The sequence below is a fragment of the Bombyx mori genome, chromosome 22 (assembly GCF_030269925.1).
Source record: "Bombyx mori chromosome 22, ASM3026992v2".
Classification (NCBI taxonomy): Eukaryota; Metazoa; Arthropoda; class Insecta; order Lepidoptera; family Bombycidae; genus Bombyx; species Bombyx mori.
The window spans coordinates 5325595-5342461 of record NC_085128.1 but is presented as its reverse complement, the minus strand read 5'-3'; the positions used below and the strand labels follow the sequence as shown (position 1 = coordinate 5342461).

The following is a 16867-nucleotide window of genomic DNA, read 5'->3' as shown; positions in this document are numbered from 1 at the left end:
GGGTACCACCACTCTGCCTATTTATGCCGTGAAGCAGTATTGCCTTTCGGCTTGAAGGGTAGGGCACGGTTAAAACTATAGTGAGACGTTATAACTTATATCTCAAGGTGGATGGCGCATTTACGTTATAGATATCTATGGGCTCCAGTAACCAATTAACACCAGGTGGGCTGTGAGCTCCTCGACCCATCTAAGCAATTAAAAAAAATAGACACAGGAAACCCATACCTAGTGATTGATTCTAGTTACTGAACAGTTAGCATATTACTGTTTGTTATATTATAGTTCTATGGACTTATTAAGGTATTTTACAATGTACCTTATTTCCAAATCTACGAGTTAATTTATAGGCCCCAAAAAACAAATAAAAATGGGAAATTGTATTTGTTAAAATACCTATGCCATGAATAGAATTATAACGCATCGTGGTAATTTCATCTGAAAAATTTTCATGATAAGTCCGCTCTAATAAAATCACGTTTCAGGGAAATCTGGCCCGGGTTCGCCGTCACTACCACGGTCGGAGCACAAGCCGCCGCCCGTCGTTGTTCTCAAGCGGGACTGTCGTGACGATGAAGACAGGGAAAGGGAAAGAGATCGAGATCGCGTTGACGGACTTTATTCGCAGTAAGTAAATGATCGTTTAAATTGAAATACTAGCTATATTTCGTCATAATTAATTACCCTAATACGAGTTAGAATACGGTACGTTAATTTCGACTTTTTTGGGTGTTCAAGTTCAAGCTTTAGTGGTATCTTTCGAATGCCATTTGGACAGTCTCGAGGGAATATACGGCAGTTAATTTATATGAGTCATATTCTTCAATTTTTTGTCATTCCTGATACCTTTTCATTTGTTATTTTATCGTTAAATCAGTGTTCTTTTCTTTTTGGATTACTTTTTCATACAAATTTACCAAACTTAAGCAAGACGTTGTTGTATGTCATATCTTGGTTGCTCTGTCAACAAAGTTACTAGTAAAATTTTTTAGTGTTGGAATAATCATATTATATACGAATATAAACGGTACACCAAGAACAATGTACTTTTAGGCTTTTAATAATTGAAGAGATTATAGAAGATTATTTTTTATCTAATAGCAATTTAATTTCTTTCGTTTAATCGATTTCATGATTCGAACTGTTATTTAATCATAATAACTCTTATTACAGACATGGCACACTCCGGTCTACAGGCGGGCATGGTAATGCAGTGCGTCCAGTTGGTGATGGTAGGGAAGAGAGGAGTCGCCTCCAGCTCGGTGCACTGTCCCCAGATTCTGCAGCACTTGACCTGTATTATAATCCTAGACCACCGTCTGATCATTCTACTTGGAGGTGATTATAAAATTTATCAAATACTAGCGACCCGTTCTCGCTTCGCTTCGGAAACATTAAATTTTATTATTGATAGCAGAGACCCGCGATGCTACCCGCGGTTATTATCGTACCGCGGGTGAAGCCAAGTCAAAAAAAAGTAACCTAAGTTACTCCATATATCATCAGCTACCTATCAGTGAAAGTCTCGTTGAAATCAGTCCAGCCGTTCCAGAGATTAGCTGGAACAAACAGAAAGACAGACAAACAAAAATAAAAAATAAACATATTTTGGTTTATGTACTGTGGTATATATTATATACTTACGCATTTAGTAAAAAAAAAATATTTTATTATTACAAACATATATTCCAATTTTATTTATTTGTATAGATTGTATTTTTAAATTAAGTTTCGTATAAAATACAATCGATCCGAATGAAGACAAATCGAGATTCAATGGGGGGGAACACGAAAACATAATATGATGTATGATGTCATGATATATTTATATTTTTTATGTATTTTATGAAACAACCAACAACTTTTTTTTCTGTAAAAGGTATTAATAGTAGTAGACTGTAATAAAGACGAATTAGGCGAGACGCATTAAGAATATTTAAAAAACGAGCGATAAACAGTATTAAGCTTTACGTTAAAAAAATGTAAAGTGAACTGCAGTGGAAACCTATTTTTCCAAATTCTAGTTTGATTATAAAGTAACCGAATGCTTAAATAAATTAAAAATAAATTACTGACCTTTTTATTTTCAGTTACCGCCCGCCACCACCAGTAATAACAGAACAACCTAAATCATCAGCCACACATTTTGTACCATACGAACGTTCGTATCCTAATACGCTTGATAGTCTCGCAGAAAAAGTTCACTCGTACTATCCACCGGAAAGTGGAAGGTATGTATTCAATTTAACTTTCGGCACATTAAACTCAAATATGGTCGTATATGCAGCATGATCTTTGCATATGTTTTATTTCAGTACGCGCTTTGGTGGCAGAGTTCCGAGGTCTGGGTCAGAGCAGCAGTTGCCGCGTGCGGAAACGCACTCAGATTTTGGACGGCATTCGTTGCTAAGATCAAGCTTAAAGGCGTCGACAGCCACTGGTGGTGGTACGTTTCAAATGTCATCATCATTATCCTGCCCTTCTTCCAGTTACCTGGATTCGACGCAACATGTTTTCTCCTTCCATACTCCTCTATTATATACCATTTCTTCGCTCACTCCCCTCTTACACATATCGTATTTCACGCAATCCATCCATTTCTTCTTAGGTCTACCTCTTCCTCTATATCCTTCCACATTCATAATTAACATTTTCTTACCAACCTCATTTTCATTTCGTCTCATCACATGTCCATATTACCATCCCAAACGCGCACTTCTCAGCTTCTCTGTCACAGGTGCCACTTTCAGACTTCCTCTAACATTTTTATTCCATATTCTATCCATTCTCGTTACTCCACGCATCCATCGCAACATTCGCATCTCTGCTGCATGCAAATGCCTTTCATCCGCCACTTTAGTGGTCCAACAAGCTGATCCATACAAATGTATTCTCAGTATTAGACTATTTAATCTCCACTCACAAAGAGATTGTGCTCTAATCAGTTCCTATTATTCTACAGCATCAAGCCTCTCAAGATATAACCATCGTTATGGTGGCGTTGGCATGCCAGGATCTGGAATAACAAGCAGTGGTCTGGCAAACACTGGATTAACGTCTACTGGATTAGGAGGTCCAGGATTACCATCTGGCTTATCTAGTACGGGCCTCAGTGCTCTTACTGGATCTAGTCTCGTGGGACCTGGACTAACTAGCTCGGGATTAGGGACCGGCTTGTCTGGTACTGGCTTAGGATCTACATTGGGTGGAGGTTACGGGACGACTGGATTAGGACTTCCATCATATAGTAGTAAATTTGGTACAGCGAGGAGAAATCGAAGCTTAGATTATTCATCCGATACAGAGGCTACGGCACCAACTCGACCTCCATATTATTCTGGTTTAAGTGGATACAGAAGTAGCACATTAGGAAGGGACATTACTTCAAAGTTTAATTCACTGCCCAGGGATGTGCGAAACACCGGACAAAGGTAAATTATATTTTCGCTTTGATTATTAGTACGACACTTATATCACTCTATACATTTTTCAATATTAAGGTTGGGGTTGACAAGACGTACCGGAAGTGTCCTTCAAGATGAACCAGAACCCCTATCTTCACGACTCGATCTTCGCTCTTCAAGAGGTACATATTGCATATTTAATTTATTCTGTGAACCTATCAGATTTATACATATATATCCTTCTTTTTTTTACACAGGTCGTCTACCTTCTTCGCCGTCAGTGTTCACGTCGGACGAATACAGAGCTTGGCTTTCTCGAGCCCCTTCTACTAGTGCACTTTACGAAACTCTGCGTCCACGTCTACCCACTCACTACTCAGCAGAAAATATACATGATGCGCTCAAAAATGTACGCCATAATGTTATTACCTGTTATGAAGTAAAATTATTTTATAATATACATTAATGACTAGCTGACCCGGCAGACCTCGTAGTGTCTCAATCGATAAACAAAAGACTTTTATATAAAATAAACTTAAAACAAACAAAAGTAATCCGTCTGACGGGGGACACATCAAAGGAAAAACAAAATTGTTATTTTTATTGAATTCCGAGCATTTTCATATTTACTTACCTTTTAAACCTTCTTTGGACCTCCACAAATAATTCAAGACCAAAATTAGCCAAATCGGTCCAGCCATTCTCGAGTTTTAGTGAGACTAACGAACAGCAATTCATTTTTATATATATAGAAGATATATAGATAGATTTAGTTCTCTATGAATTTAATTCAATAAAAATATAGTGTGTTCAATACTGAGTTGATTGTTATTAATTTCTTCTAACTTACAGATGGAAAACGCTAGTCGTTTCGGATCATCATTAGGCTTGGCAGGGCGTCGCATTGAGCGTCCCAGGCACTTGCCAGCGCGGTCGGTATCCTCGCAGCAGCTGGGAGCAACGCAACAGTTAGGCGGTGGGCCGGGAGGTTCACCTTCCACTCGACGAGTCCGTCAGCTACTGGAACTAGGCTCGCGGTTCACGTGTCCGAATCCCAGTCCGGTACCGACACCTGGTTCAAGGCACCAGAGACCGCTCGATATCAATCCTAGTGGTAATTATACGCGATCATGATTTATTTTATAACACAGATAGAATGAATCGACTTCCTTCCTTTAAAATTTTAAATGATTCATGAACCATAATAAAATCTTAAAATTAGTAAATCGTAAAATAATAAACGAGTATTATATTGTAACAATCATCGAAATTTATTTCTGGAATAACGTGCGATGCACTTGTTGTACCAATTGATTGATTATCTAAGAGAAATAAAGAGATACTAAATAATTACCTGCTGTTTTTATGTTGATGTAGTCATGCGTTATTTGAAGCGTGAATTGAACGGTACGATAAATCAGATTTTAAACAATGAAATTCATACATATGATACATGTGACTTCTCACAATATGGGCCATGTTGTGAATGAACCTAAGGCACTGAAATAATGACGGACAATTTTAAATTGCAGACTTCCTTAAATACAAAGTGGATAAGATGACTGGTGGTGGTTTGTCGGCATCAATGACTGGCCTGTCGCGACTGTCCGGTGGTGTGTCAGGCATGCTGTGGATACACCTCTTGTCTGGGAGGGGATTGCGCCCTGCGGGAGCATCAGGCTCATCCCCGGGATCACCGCCTTCTGGGCCTATCATGTCGGTTCATCCCCCAGTTGCAACACGTGACTTGTACTGCGTTCTCGAATGTGATCGAGTACACAAAGCTCGTACAGTGGTAAATAAAATCTAATTTTATGGTATTTTCGAAGCAAATTCAGTCACATTACACTATGATTATCGCGAACTATAATAATATTTCATTAATATACTAGCGACCCGCCCTCGCTTCGCTTCGGAAACTGTAATTTATTATTGATTTCTCCACTATTTAATGGATGTTATTATACATATAAACCTTCCTCGTCAATCACTCTATCTAATAAAAAAAACCGCATCAAAATCCGTTGCGTAGTTTTAAAGGTTTAAGCATACATTTACATTACATACAGCGATTTTGTTTTATACTATGTACTGATTTAGCGATAGTCAAACTCGGTCCACTGTGGCTTAAACCCATCGTTTGAAATACACTTGTAATCGGGATTTTTGATGCTATCGCAAAAACTTTCTCTAAAGTGTTAACAATAAAGGTAAAAATTTTACTTAAATCAAATATACAAACACACAACCAATTTCAAAAATATTAACTAATTTTAAAAATTGAATTATAGGATTAAAAAACGGTAGCGTCGCTTACAAACTAGTCAATGTTTTTTTTAGATTCGTAACAGCGAGCTGGACTTCGATTGGGATGAGGCCTTCGACTTAGAGTTAGTTGATAACAGACAGTTGGATGTACTGGTGTACTCATGGGATCCCCAACACAGGCACAAGTTGTGTTATAGAGGTGTCATAACGCTACCTGACTTAGTTGCTCGATCTGCAATGCACCAACTTGCAATCAAGGTAAGCCATTTTATAATATATCAAGGTACTACTGGCATAAATATCATTTACTGGCGGTAGGACCTCTTGTGAGTCCGCACGCATATGTACCACCACCCTGCCTATTTCTGCCGTGAAGCAGTATTGCGTTTCGGTTTGAAGGGTGGGGCAGCCGTTGTAACTATACTAAGATCTTAGAACTTGTAGATGTCTATGGGCTCCAGTAACCACTTAGCTCCAGGTGGGCTGTGAGCTCGTCCACACATCTAGGCAATAAAAAAAAGTTATGTTCGGCTTAGATTTTCTTTCGAAGGCAGATGGGTCCACGAACAACCCAACGGCCTGTGTGTGGTCATCGTTGGTTAAGTTCACTGGCAAAGGGACACAGCTAGACACACAGAGCTATTCTCTAGTTCTAGAGAAACTAAGGCAAACTAAATACATTTTATATTTTGCTTAGTTGGAGCCACGCGGTACATTGTACGTGAGGATACGGCACACGGAGCCTCATGAGCTGTTCCGACGGCGCCCGACTCAAGGTCGCGTGTCTCCTCCTCCGCTGTTCGGTTCGGAGCTGGAGGCGGTAGTGGCGCGGGAGATCCGCCCTCCTAACGCGCCGCCCGTACCTCTCATCGTCCGACGATGCGTTGAGGAAATCGAGAGACGAGGACTTGATATCATAGGTTTGAAACCATGGCTTTTTTTTTGTCTAACTTGATTTTTTTTTCCTACCTAAGCTGATAGCTTTGAGAGGCTATATCAGCGTTGCCTTAACTAGTAGGTGAGCTCACGAAGCTCGAACCTGATGACGTTGATAACACGAACCCTAGCAAGAGCCGTGCTTCGCAGAATCTATCACCGGAAACTCAACCCACTGAGAAGATCTGGCGAGAAACCCAGTGGGCTACCCCTAACTTGAATGTTTAGTGCTTTCCGTAGCCCACCAATAACATAACGTAAAATGCTGCTAATTATTGATTTACCAATGATTACGTTGCATCAAAACCGTTTTTTTTTAAATATTTGTTTGGTGATATATATATATTCCAAGTCGTGGAATATAAATTGTTAGTAATGAGGAATAGAAGAATAGTTGAGTGATCGTCTAATTGTAATTTTAAAATATCCGATATCTCCGATATAAAGAAATTTATGGTCTATAATTTTGGACTATTCAGACATTTACATTGTTCCAGTAAAGTATATTGCGAGCCTGCACAGGTAAGTACCGCCATCATGTCTATTTGGGTCGCGAAGTGCGGTCCAGCTTAAAGAACAGAAAGCCTTTATACAATATTGAGACTTATAACTCGTACCATAAAGTCCGTAGCGGCATTCACGCTGGTATTTCATGTGCCCTTGTACAGCTTAACATTTCATTTGTCGCAACAATGAACAATTAATATTGTAATTTTTTTATTTAGGTCTTTATCGTTTGTGTGGAGCGGCAAGTAAGAAGCGTGTGCTTCGGGAAGGGTTTGAACGGAACGCCCGTACCGTGGAACTCACGCCTGAGGCTGTTCCGGATATAAATGTCATAACGGGCGTCCTGAAAGATTACCTTCGCGAATTGCCTCAACCCCTGTTCAGTCGATGCCTTTTCCAAATGACATTAGACGCTTTAGGTTAGTAGAATTAAAAATACATTTTTCTTGGCAAATTTATTTTTATTTAAATACAAATTTAAAAAAAAGGTAATCCGAATGAGGAATTAAAAAGAACATAAGATTTGTTTGATCAATATTTTTAAAATCGACAAATTTTGTTTGTTTGCTTATCTTTTTCGTGATCACAGAGAAACCACTCAAACAATTCTGAGAAAATATTATTTTTTTAAGCTTAACTGACAAGAGACTAAAATGGAACAATCAAATTACATTTTTTAGAAAACAATTAAGCTCCCGTTTCGAACACTACAATTCTGGCTAGTTTTTTCAAAAAAACTGATAAAAATCTTTTGATAATATTGTAACTATTTTAACGATGAAAGGTAAAATGTGGTTTATAATAGATGTGAGCCATTCATTTTGACAGTAAATAATAAATAATAATATTTTTTATTTAAGCCTATTAAAATACAAACACGTACAAGAATTTATAACGTTAGTATAATAGTATACATGGCTTTTTTATGAGGTACACAATAACAATATTCCCTGATTTTTATGATAGAGTTATCGATTTCCAGGAGTATGTCTCCCCGACGACAGGGAAGGAAACGCTCGTCTAATGGCCTCCATAGTGGAATGCTTGCCGAGGGCCGCGAGAGCCACTTTGGTATTCCTATTAGACCACCTGGCCCTAGTGGTAGCTGCACAAGACCGCAACAAGATGTCGCCGCAGCATCTCGCCGTAGCTCTGGCTCCACCTTTAATGCTACATTCGTCGCCTCCTGGCGAATTGGACTATCAAAGACCCATCCATGTACTCCAATGTCTATTACAGATTTGGCCTCCACCTAAGCGTTCAGGTAATGTCATCCACTAATTCATACCTATTAATTATTCACTGATATTTCCAAAAAAATTGTTTATCGCTTTTTTTTAAAATGAAAAATGCATTTATTGTATAACTAGCTGTAACCGTCCGCTTCGCTGGGCATTTAAAATGAACATCTTTATTTCTCACCCCCACAAAGATTCTCATTATTAACGCCCCTGCAACTGGTACACACTGGGAGTCTAGCACTCATATAAATATTAGCCTATCCATTAAGTACATGTACTTTCTACATGGATACCAAGTTTCAAGTCAATCAGATGCATGGTTCAGTAGTTAAAATGGAACATCCGTAAAAACCACTGTAAATTTATATATTAATACGTGAAGCAAAAACTTTGTATCCGTTTTTATTGCGAAAATTGCGCGGACGAAGGAGTATGAAATTTTCCACACTAATGGAGACTATAGAGAAGAAGTGCACAATGCTAATTTTTTTTTTAAATAATGTATAAAAGGTACATTAAATCAATAAAGAAAACATTACACACACTACCATGTATTTGACACACACACGTATGCATACTATTTATTTATTGTCAAACTTTTTTTCTTGACGTCTGTGGTCAAATTGAGAATAGATTAAATATTGTTTGTCTTTATTAATATTTTTCTATAGTGTAGTCTTGGCGTTGAAAATACAATCATAATAGTGTACAAACTTACAATTCCAATTAATTATAGTCGAATTTCGACTACTGCGGGACCTCTAGTTAGTATAGATGGTTCATTTAAAATTCTTGGTTATATTAGTATTAATTTAAACTCCTGGTTTTGTACTAAAAACTGTTTTGGAAGCTAAGCGGCACCTTAACGCATGTATGTTTGTAGACAGTTCGGCGCGGCGAGCCAGTAATCGGGCCGCGTGGAAACAGAGTCAGTGCGTCGCCAGCGGGCTCACACACGCTCCACCCAGGTGACCGAGAGAAACGAATCAGATTTAAAAAAAAAGATGTGTGGTGTCGTGGGACACCGGATAGGAACGAAGTTCTTTATTGTAAAAATATTAATTTCAACTTCTATTCGAGGTATAAAGATAATAATTATTCGGGTATACATTTTTTATTATGATTTTTTTATTGATAAAAAAAAAGTACCTTACAAAGTTATCTACTTTATTTTATTCACAATGATTTATAAAAAAAATATAATAATAATATACAAAGAAACAGCTATTTATATGAATAATAATAATAACCGTCATCTCGTAGACTATACATAAATAATAAAAATCTTACGTTACGGACGTTTTTTCCCGGTTAGGGTACCCCTCCGCATCGTCCCATAAGGAACTTCGTTCCAAAAACTAAGAATATTCTTTAAAATCTAAAGTATTACACGCAGGCCGAGCTCAGTCCTCAGTCAGTCCATTTCGGCCTCAAGCGGCAGCATCAGCAGCATCTCCGCCGCCAGCTCTATCGGGTCGGCCCGTGCCCGACCGCTCGCCGCCCGCACATGTATGCATTTCTATAACATTATCACAGTAACTGCGTAAAACAATGATTGAAACACTTAACTTTTCTAGTCGTCGTGGCCTAAAGGATAAGACGTCCGGTGCATTCGGTTCGAGCGATGCAACGGTGTTCGAATCCCGCAGGCGGGTACTAATTTTTCTAATGAAATACGTACTTAACAATAGTGTTCACGATTGACTTCCACGGTGAAGGAATAAATAACATCGTGTAATAAAAATCAAACCCGCAAAATTATAATTTGCGTAATTACTGGTGGTAGGACCTCTTGTGTGTCCGCACGGGTACGTACCACCAACCCTTCCTATTTCTGCCGTGAAGCAGTAATGCGTTTCGGTTTCAAGGATGGGGTAGCCGTTGTAACTGTACTTAGAACTTATATCTCAAGGTGGGTGACATATTTACGTTGTAGATGTCTATGGGCTCCAGTAACTACTTAACACCAGGTGGGCTGTGAGCTCGTCTGCCCATCTAAGCAATAATAAAAAAACTTAAAAAATTATAATTTTATGTGGCGAACAGGTTCTCTCATCAGTCAGGGGCGGCCAATATCGTCCGCAGTCGCCACTCCGAGGTCCGCTGCCCGCACCGCCGCGGGCGCGCTCTGCGACAGCTTCATCGCCCGGGTCCAGCACTAGCTCGGGCAGTCACAGTCCCGCCGACACGATCAAGCACGGTGGCTCGGTGTCGTCTATCTTGCGTCAGCCGGAACGTCAGTCGCCGTCGCGTGCGTCACCGCGCAGCTCTCCGCGAGCGTCGCCGCGTGCGTCACCCAGAGAGTCTCCGCGCACCGCCTCACCGCGTCTCACGGCCTCAGCTCCGTCGGCCCCCGCCATACCCGGCACGTCAGCGGGGCTCGCCGTCACACTCAATTCAGCGCTGAGCCCGCGGTACGATTCTTCAACGAATCCGTTCCTGCAGCAATACGACGCGGAAGCGGAGGCGGAGGCGTGGCGTTCGGCGGATATCTTCTCGCCGCCGTCGACGCGCGCATAATGAGAGCACACAAAATTTTTATAGTCAATTTATTCCTTGACTCGGACCACTTGTTCCTTTCGTTTCCCACCTTCGACACAACACAACGTGTATTATTTTACAATTAATTTTAGTTTTTCCGTAATAAGGCCGAAAATTGATGCGCCATTTTTTAAATGAATTTAACAGATAGTATTAGACCTTTATTTCTGTTATCTATTTATTTGCCTTCGTTTATTAATTATCTTGAGAACTCGATTATTAACAGTCGGGTGGGCTTCGAACGGCGAGTGCGCCGCGTGCGACGAATTAAACCGCGCCCGTACATTACCGTTGTTTGTTCGAACGTGGTGACGTATTTGTTATAATATAGAGCGAGTTGCGATGTATATTACGGTGAGAATGTTAATGCTGACGCGTGAGGCTCGGCCTAGCCGCCCGTTGCTGTATCGTCGTGTAGCCTCTATAGTAATTACCGTATCGTATTGTACATTGTATATAAGAAACGTATATATAGGTACGCTCCAATTTTGTACCGTTCGGTCGATACCGGGGCGGGCGGTTCGCGGCACTACACACATCATCCCACATATCAGAGACTTGTGTACACCACTGACACGAAAATCGATCGAATTGACTAAAACGGTAGGTATACTCGGGAAGCGTTCTAAGCGTGTTTATGACGCAACTTATCAGTGAAGTAGAGTAATGTGTATGTTCTGTCGTTGGCGAACACAAGTCAGTTAGCTCGAGTAGGGAGAGTGTATCGTAGGTCAGACGTATGGACTGTCTTGAGACTGAGACCATATCAGAGTAAATGTAGCGCGTAGAAGCGAACGTTTCCGTCGTAGAAAGAGCGATTACGTCACACGTCGCTAAACTAGCGACATCTAGCTACATTGTGACATAAAGGTATTTATCGTTCAATATTGTTCATGCAACCTTTACATACCTACTCCAACTATTATATTATATTGATGAATAGAATGTGATTATTTTTAGTGAAGCGCTTAACGAGTCGCTGATTCTATGAAGGATTGGAATCAATTTTGGGATCGGTCGCATTCTCAAGATAAAAGGTGTTATATCCGAAATTCGAATCTAAGTTCCTTGAGACCTATTTCATCATTATAGTATTACGCTGGTTTAGTAAAAAATAATGAATTAATCGAATTAACTGTTTTTGCTAAATTTTTCGGTATAATCATTATAATTTTATCATACAGACGAAATGCGTTTCATATTTCGTGATTCGGAAATATCACCTCAGTTTCCAAAGGCGTCTGCTAGACATATAAGAGTGGGGAAATCGACCAATGAGCGCGCTGATCCTACTTTCACTGCCATGGTTGGTCCATTATGATAGAAAACATTATGATTATACACTTGTTTATATGTCTGTCGGAGGCTACACGGTCAAATTAAAATTTTGAGCGACACTTCAAGACTTAATTTTATCGAATAATTAATATATAAAAAAATAGGTATGCACAAATAACTGACTGAAATGGGACAGAAAAACCATTTTTTTTAATATATATATATTTTTAAAACGTTTTTTCGTAACATTTTGTAACTATAAACAAAGTCTGATCTATGTTCGAAATACGCTCCTGCCTGTAATTTAGACGAACTTGATTAGAGCATGCTTATTTTAGTGTTTTACTCTTCATTTTCATAAGAAGATACACCTGAAATATCTGAATGTGGAATTTTCATTTATATTCATTCAAATTGCTGGCGCTTAATAAAAGTCGTAATAGCAAGATTGAAATTAGTGACATTATGAGAAAAGTATCGTGAATCCTTTCGAGTGCTTGAATCCAGTGTGTTTAGTGCCAGTTTTTTAACTTCTCGATCGCGTAAGAGTTAACTCAAATTCCTAGGCTTCCCTTCGTTTGCCGCTAGGGGCGCTGCTCCAACTCCATACAAATTTGAGTTAACTTTCACGCGATCGAGGAGTTAAAAAACTCGCACTAAGCACAGAGTATACCTATTTATGTCGTTTGTATTATTGTGAACTAACGCGACCGTCCAATGTTTTGTTATTATACTCAATGTTACTTTCTATGAGTGATACATAATTTTCTATTATACCCTTGATGTTCAGAAATTTGACTTAAAATTTCTGAAATCTCTAAATAGCTAATATATACTTCATTTCTCTCACGCACACGTATCCGCGTAGCTTTACAAATCGAACCTTTTATATACTTTTACCTGTATACAATGTTGTAGATTTGAGAAATGTATTGTTATAATCATACGAAGCTATAATTAAATTATTCATATTATAATTGAAATTGAAAAAAAAAAATTATAATCAAATATGTAATAGTTGTTGATCTTATTAGTGTTTAAGTAGTGAAATATAATTTTTATCGTATTTTATTTAGTGAATGTTTGTAATGAAAACTTTTAGAGGTTCTAGGGCAACAAATATGCCTGTAACATAATAAATCATAGCGGATTTCATTAAATTCTATTCAATTATATTCATCTTCAATAATTAAATTAGTTGAAACGTACTCACTAAGATACTCTTTAAAAGGTTAACTTTCTAAAAGAATATACTGATTAAATTAACTAATGTCATATTAATATTAATTATTCCTATTAAAGAAGCAAATAAGAATCTGTCGGTTGATAACTATCGTTTGGATATATAACGCGTACACAAAGCCTTTTCGACAACACGACCATTAGAAATTCAATAAATTGGCTACCAATATTTTATTTATAAATAAATAAAAACTTCAGAGGTGTCAAGGGACACCCGGATGGAACGAAGTTCCTTTCGATTAATTAGTGAAGGAATTGTAATTTTTTTTTTAAGTTATAATAATAAATTACGGCATTATGAAGAAGAAAAAAACAATACTATGAACTAAATTACTATTGTTGAAACGCTATCTCGAGAAACTGTACTCATTACGCGGACCAATCGGATACGAGCAATGTCACGCGATAAGCGCCTACACGTTGATTGGTCAGAATGACGGATCTAAAAAGTGTCGTGACAACTTTTCGTAAGAATTTTTTCCGTCTAGCCCCCTTTCACAACGCGCGATAAGGAACTTCGTTCCAATAATAATAAATAAATATTTACTAACAATCACGTCACGTTAACTGGTCCCGTGATAAGTTCGTAAAGAACTTGTGTTACAGGTACCAGATAACGGAAATAAATATAAGATTTTTACTATACACATACGTATATTTAATATACATCCATAACCCTGGAGAAGACATTTGTATTTATCATACAAATAACTTCCCTTGGCGAGATTCGAACCCGCGACCCCCTTGTGTAGTGACCATGTTACTTACCACTACACCAGACGGCCGTTATTATCATTTGCATTTTGATGATGATTTGATGATTTGCATCATGTGCATTTAATATGGGCTATCTATCAAAAAATAGTTGATAAGTACGTTAGAGTACTACTGTCTGTGAATCCATCATTTAATGAAATTACTACGAACTTAAGAAATTGAAAAAAATGTAGATTTGTTTATTTATATTTCAAATAATCGAAAACTTTTACATTTCCAAACATCATTACTTGTATTTGGCATTAACGCATCAATTAAAAAGAGTTTTTGTTTTTGTAATTTTAGTAAAGAGCTTAGTTTAGTTTGTACGAGTTCATACATTACTGTACACACCTATCAAATGAGACTATAGAGTCTCATTTTATATAGATAATGTAAAGTACTATATCGGTGATAGATTCTGCGAAGCACTACTCTTTTTTTTATTGCTTAGATGTGTGGACGAGCTCACAGCCCACCCGGTGTTAAGTGGTTACTGGAACCCATAGAGATCTACTACATAAATGCGCCACACACCTTGAGATATTATAAGTTCTAAGGTCTCAGTATAGTTACAACGGCTGCCCCACCTTACAAACCGAAACACATTACTGCTTCACGGCAGAAATAGGCGGGGCGGAGGTACCCACCCGTACGGACTCGCAAGAGGTTCTACCACGCTAGGGCTAGTATTAGCAAATTCTCTCAGGTTAAGCCTCTGAGCTCACCTATTTGAACGTCGCTGGGATACCCCCCTATGTGATCAACGAATAGGTAGGAAAAAAAATATACTATGTTATGTAAAATAAGTGCGAGCATTTTGATACGATCTTCAAAGAGATACTTTTAACAGATGCAGTTGGCAGATTTTTATTTTTATTTTCTTTCTACCTATTCTAGTAACCTCGAGGGGTTATTATAGATTCACCGAACTAGTAGATGAGCTCACGGGGCTCAAAACGGGAGTGTTGCTAACACTGACCCTAGCAAGAGCAGTGCTTCGCAGAATCTATCACGGGATCGGAAACGCGATCCACTGAGAAGATCCGGCGAGAAACTCTGCTGCGTCTATGGGTTAATTTACTCGTCGAGTCCTTTGTCGCAAGTGACGGGCTCGGCGAGGACGATGACCGGTGCTTGACGTACCCAAAAGCATCGTTAATGGATCGGGAGGATCCGTAACGACGTGTTTAGGGCGACGTCGACTGTTTACCATTCGGTCCACCGGATCGGGTATGAAAATAAATAATGGTCTTGTTGTTGCAAGAGTCGGCTTTGTGTACGTAGTTTACGTGTCGCCACGTGCCTTGAAGTGTCGCTCGACATCCTTGTAGCCGGTCGCAGGTAGCGGTCTAGTAGTGTGTAGTGACTACGGCGCACGGCTTCAGTTGGCTTTTTGTGGCTATAATTATGAGAGATTACACAATTATGTAATCAAATTACACAATGTAATACTGTTGAATTTGTACAATAAAATTTTATTCACACTTGTTGCTCATCTACCAATTATTGTTTATGAGTTCTAACAAACTATAGCGAATTGACTGTAGTAAGTATTTATGTAATCCATCGAATTTGAGTATTGATAATATGAAAATTTAGGTTCGATGTTACTAAACGAATTGTATTCTTTGTTTAAACATTAAAATAATGTCACGATATCTATGAATGACAGATTATTATCTAGAATAAATAAATTTTAAGTTGCTAAAATAGAATGTTTTATTGTTCAGTGTGGATCTCTCAGAGTTATTGCTGCTTTGACTTACGTTGCGAGGTCAACGGCCTCACAGACATTATCGGTATATCGAAAACTTGGTAAAACGTAGCGTTACTATAAAACGTGTACAAAGATCGCGGTACGCCGTACGTTTTTGTACACTGACGATAATAAATACTACGACGTTACGATGTGTCTTCATTTATACCAGGGCTTCCCAAACTTATTTTTTCTACTGCCCACTTTGAGAATAAATTGTTTTTTAGCGCCCCCATGTATTCACCTACTTAAAAACCACTATAGCGAGAGCTCAGGTGGTGTCTAAGAGTCCTCCGAGATGAAATTACAAATCGCCTCCCAAGCCTCTACACAATGCCCCATTTGTTTTCTGGGTCTCTTACCGCCCGCCTTTAGGCCTGTAGCGCCCACAAAGGGGCGTTATCGCCCACTTTGGGAAAGGCTGATTACATTACCTACACTTTAATATACACTTTTGAAGAAAATCACAATATTTTATTCCCTCTTCGATGAAAAATATTTGTGGATCGAAGTCACTCGTCACAGTAAATTATCTCTCATTGGGTATACCTGGAAAATCCCAAGTTATTTAATTTTGATGAAAGCAATAATATATTTGATAATTAGGTTCCAATTAAATAACATAGGCAGCAGAGGCGAAGGGTAGTTTTATGTTACAGATGAGTTTGAGAAGCAATGGAAGTTCATAAAAATTTCCAGTACAAATCGAACTGCATAAAGTTATTCCTAGTAGCAGGCAATTATTAGTGCTGATGTATTTGAATGGAATACTATACGCATTAGTAAAGCTAAACATATGTATATATTCTATGGTCTACGCAAGTGTATCGTTTATAAGCACGCAAGCTAAACAGAAGGTAGCTAGCGGGCGACTACCCTCCTCACCGTCACTTGACCTCGCGTGTTACTTGATTTCATTTATATTACATTGCTTG

The 16867-nt window shown here is 38.6% G+C and overlaps 1 protein-coding gene across 2 annotated transcripts in view; it reads left to right on the top strand.

Moving 5' to 3' along the window:
- LOC101745051 (rho GTPase-activating protein 100F) overlaps positions 1-15886 on the top strand; it is a 52582-nt gene extending 36696 nt beyond the window's left edge. The window contains exons 6-21 of one of the 2 annotated variants that reach the window (XM_004931920.5): positions 486-627; positions 1174-1338; positions 2091-2231; positions 2316-2446; positions 2963-3431; positions 3501-3586; positions 3662-3813; positions 4257-4518; positions 4937-5199; positions 5745-5930; positions 6370-6592; positions 7334-7534; positions 8098-8379; positions 9244-9324; positions 9753-9865; positions 10403-15886. In XM_004931920.5, the coding sequence (XP_004931977.2) occupies positions 486-627; positions 1174-1338; positions 2091-2231; positions 2316-2446; positions 2963-3431; positions 3501-3586; positions 3662-3813; positions 4257-4518; positions 4937-5199; positions 5745-5930; positions 6370-6592; positions 7334-7534; positions 8098-8379; positions 9244-9324; positions 9753-9865; positions 10403-10876 (3371 nt within the window). In that variant the 3' untranslated portion in view covers positions 10877-15886. Of the gene's footprint in view, positions 1-485; positions 628-1173; positions 1339-2090; positions 2232-2315; positions 2447-2962; positions 3432-3500; positions 3587-3661; positions 3814-4256; positions 4519-4936; positions 5200-5744; positions 5931-6369; positions 6593-7333; positions 7535-8097; positions 8380-9239; positions 9325-9752; positions 9866-10402 lie in introns of both variants that reach the window. The other variant, XM_012695372.4, reaches the window with a different exon arrangement.
- Positions 15887-16867: the final 981 nt, after the last annotated feature.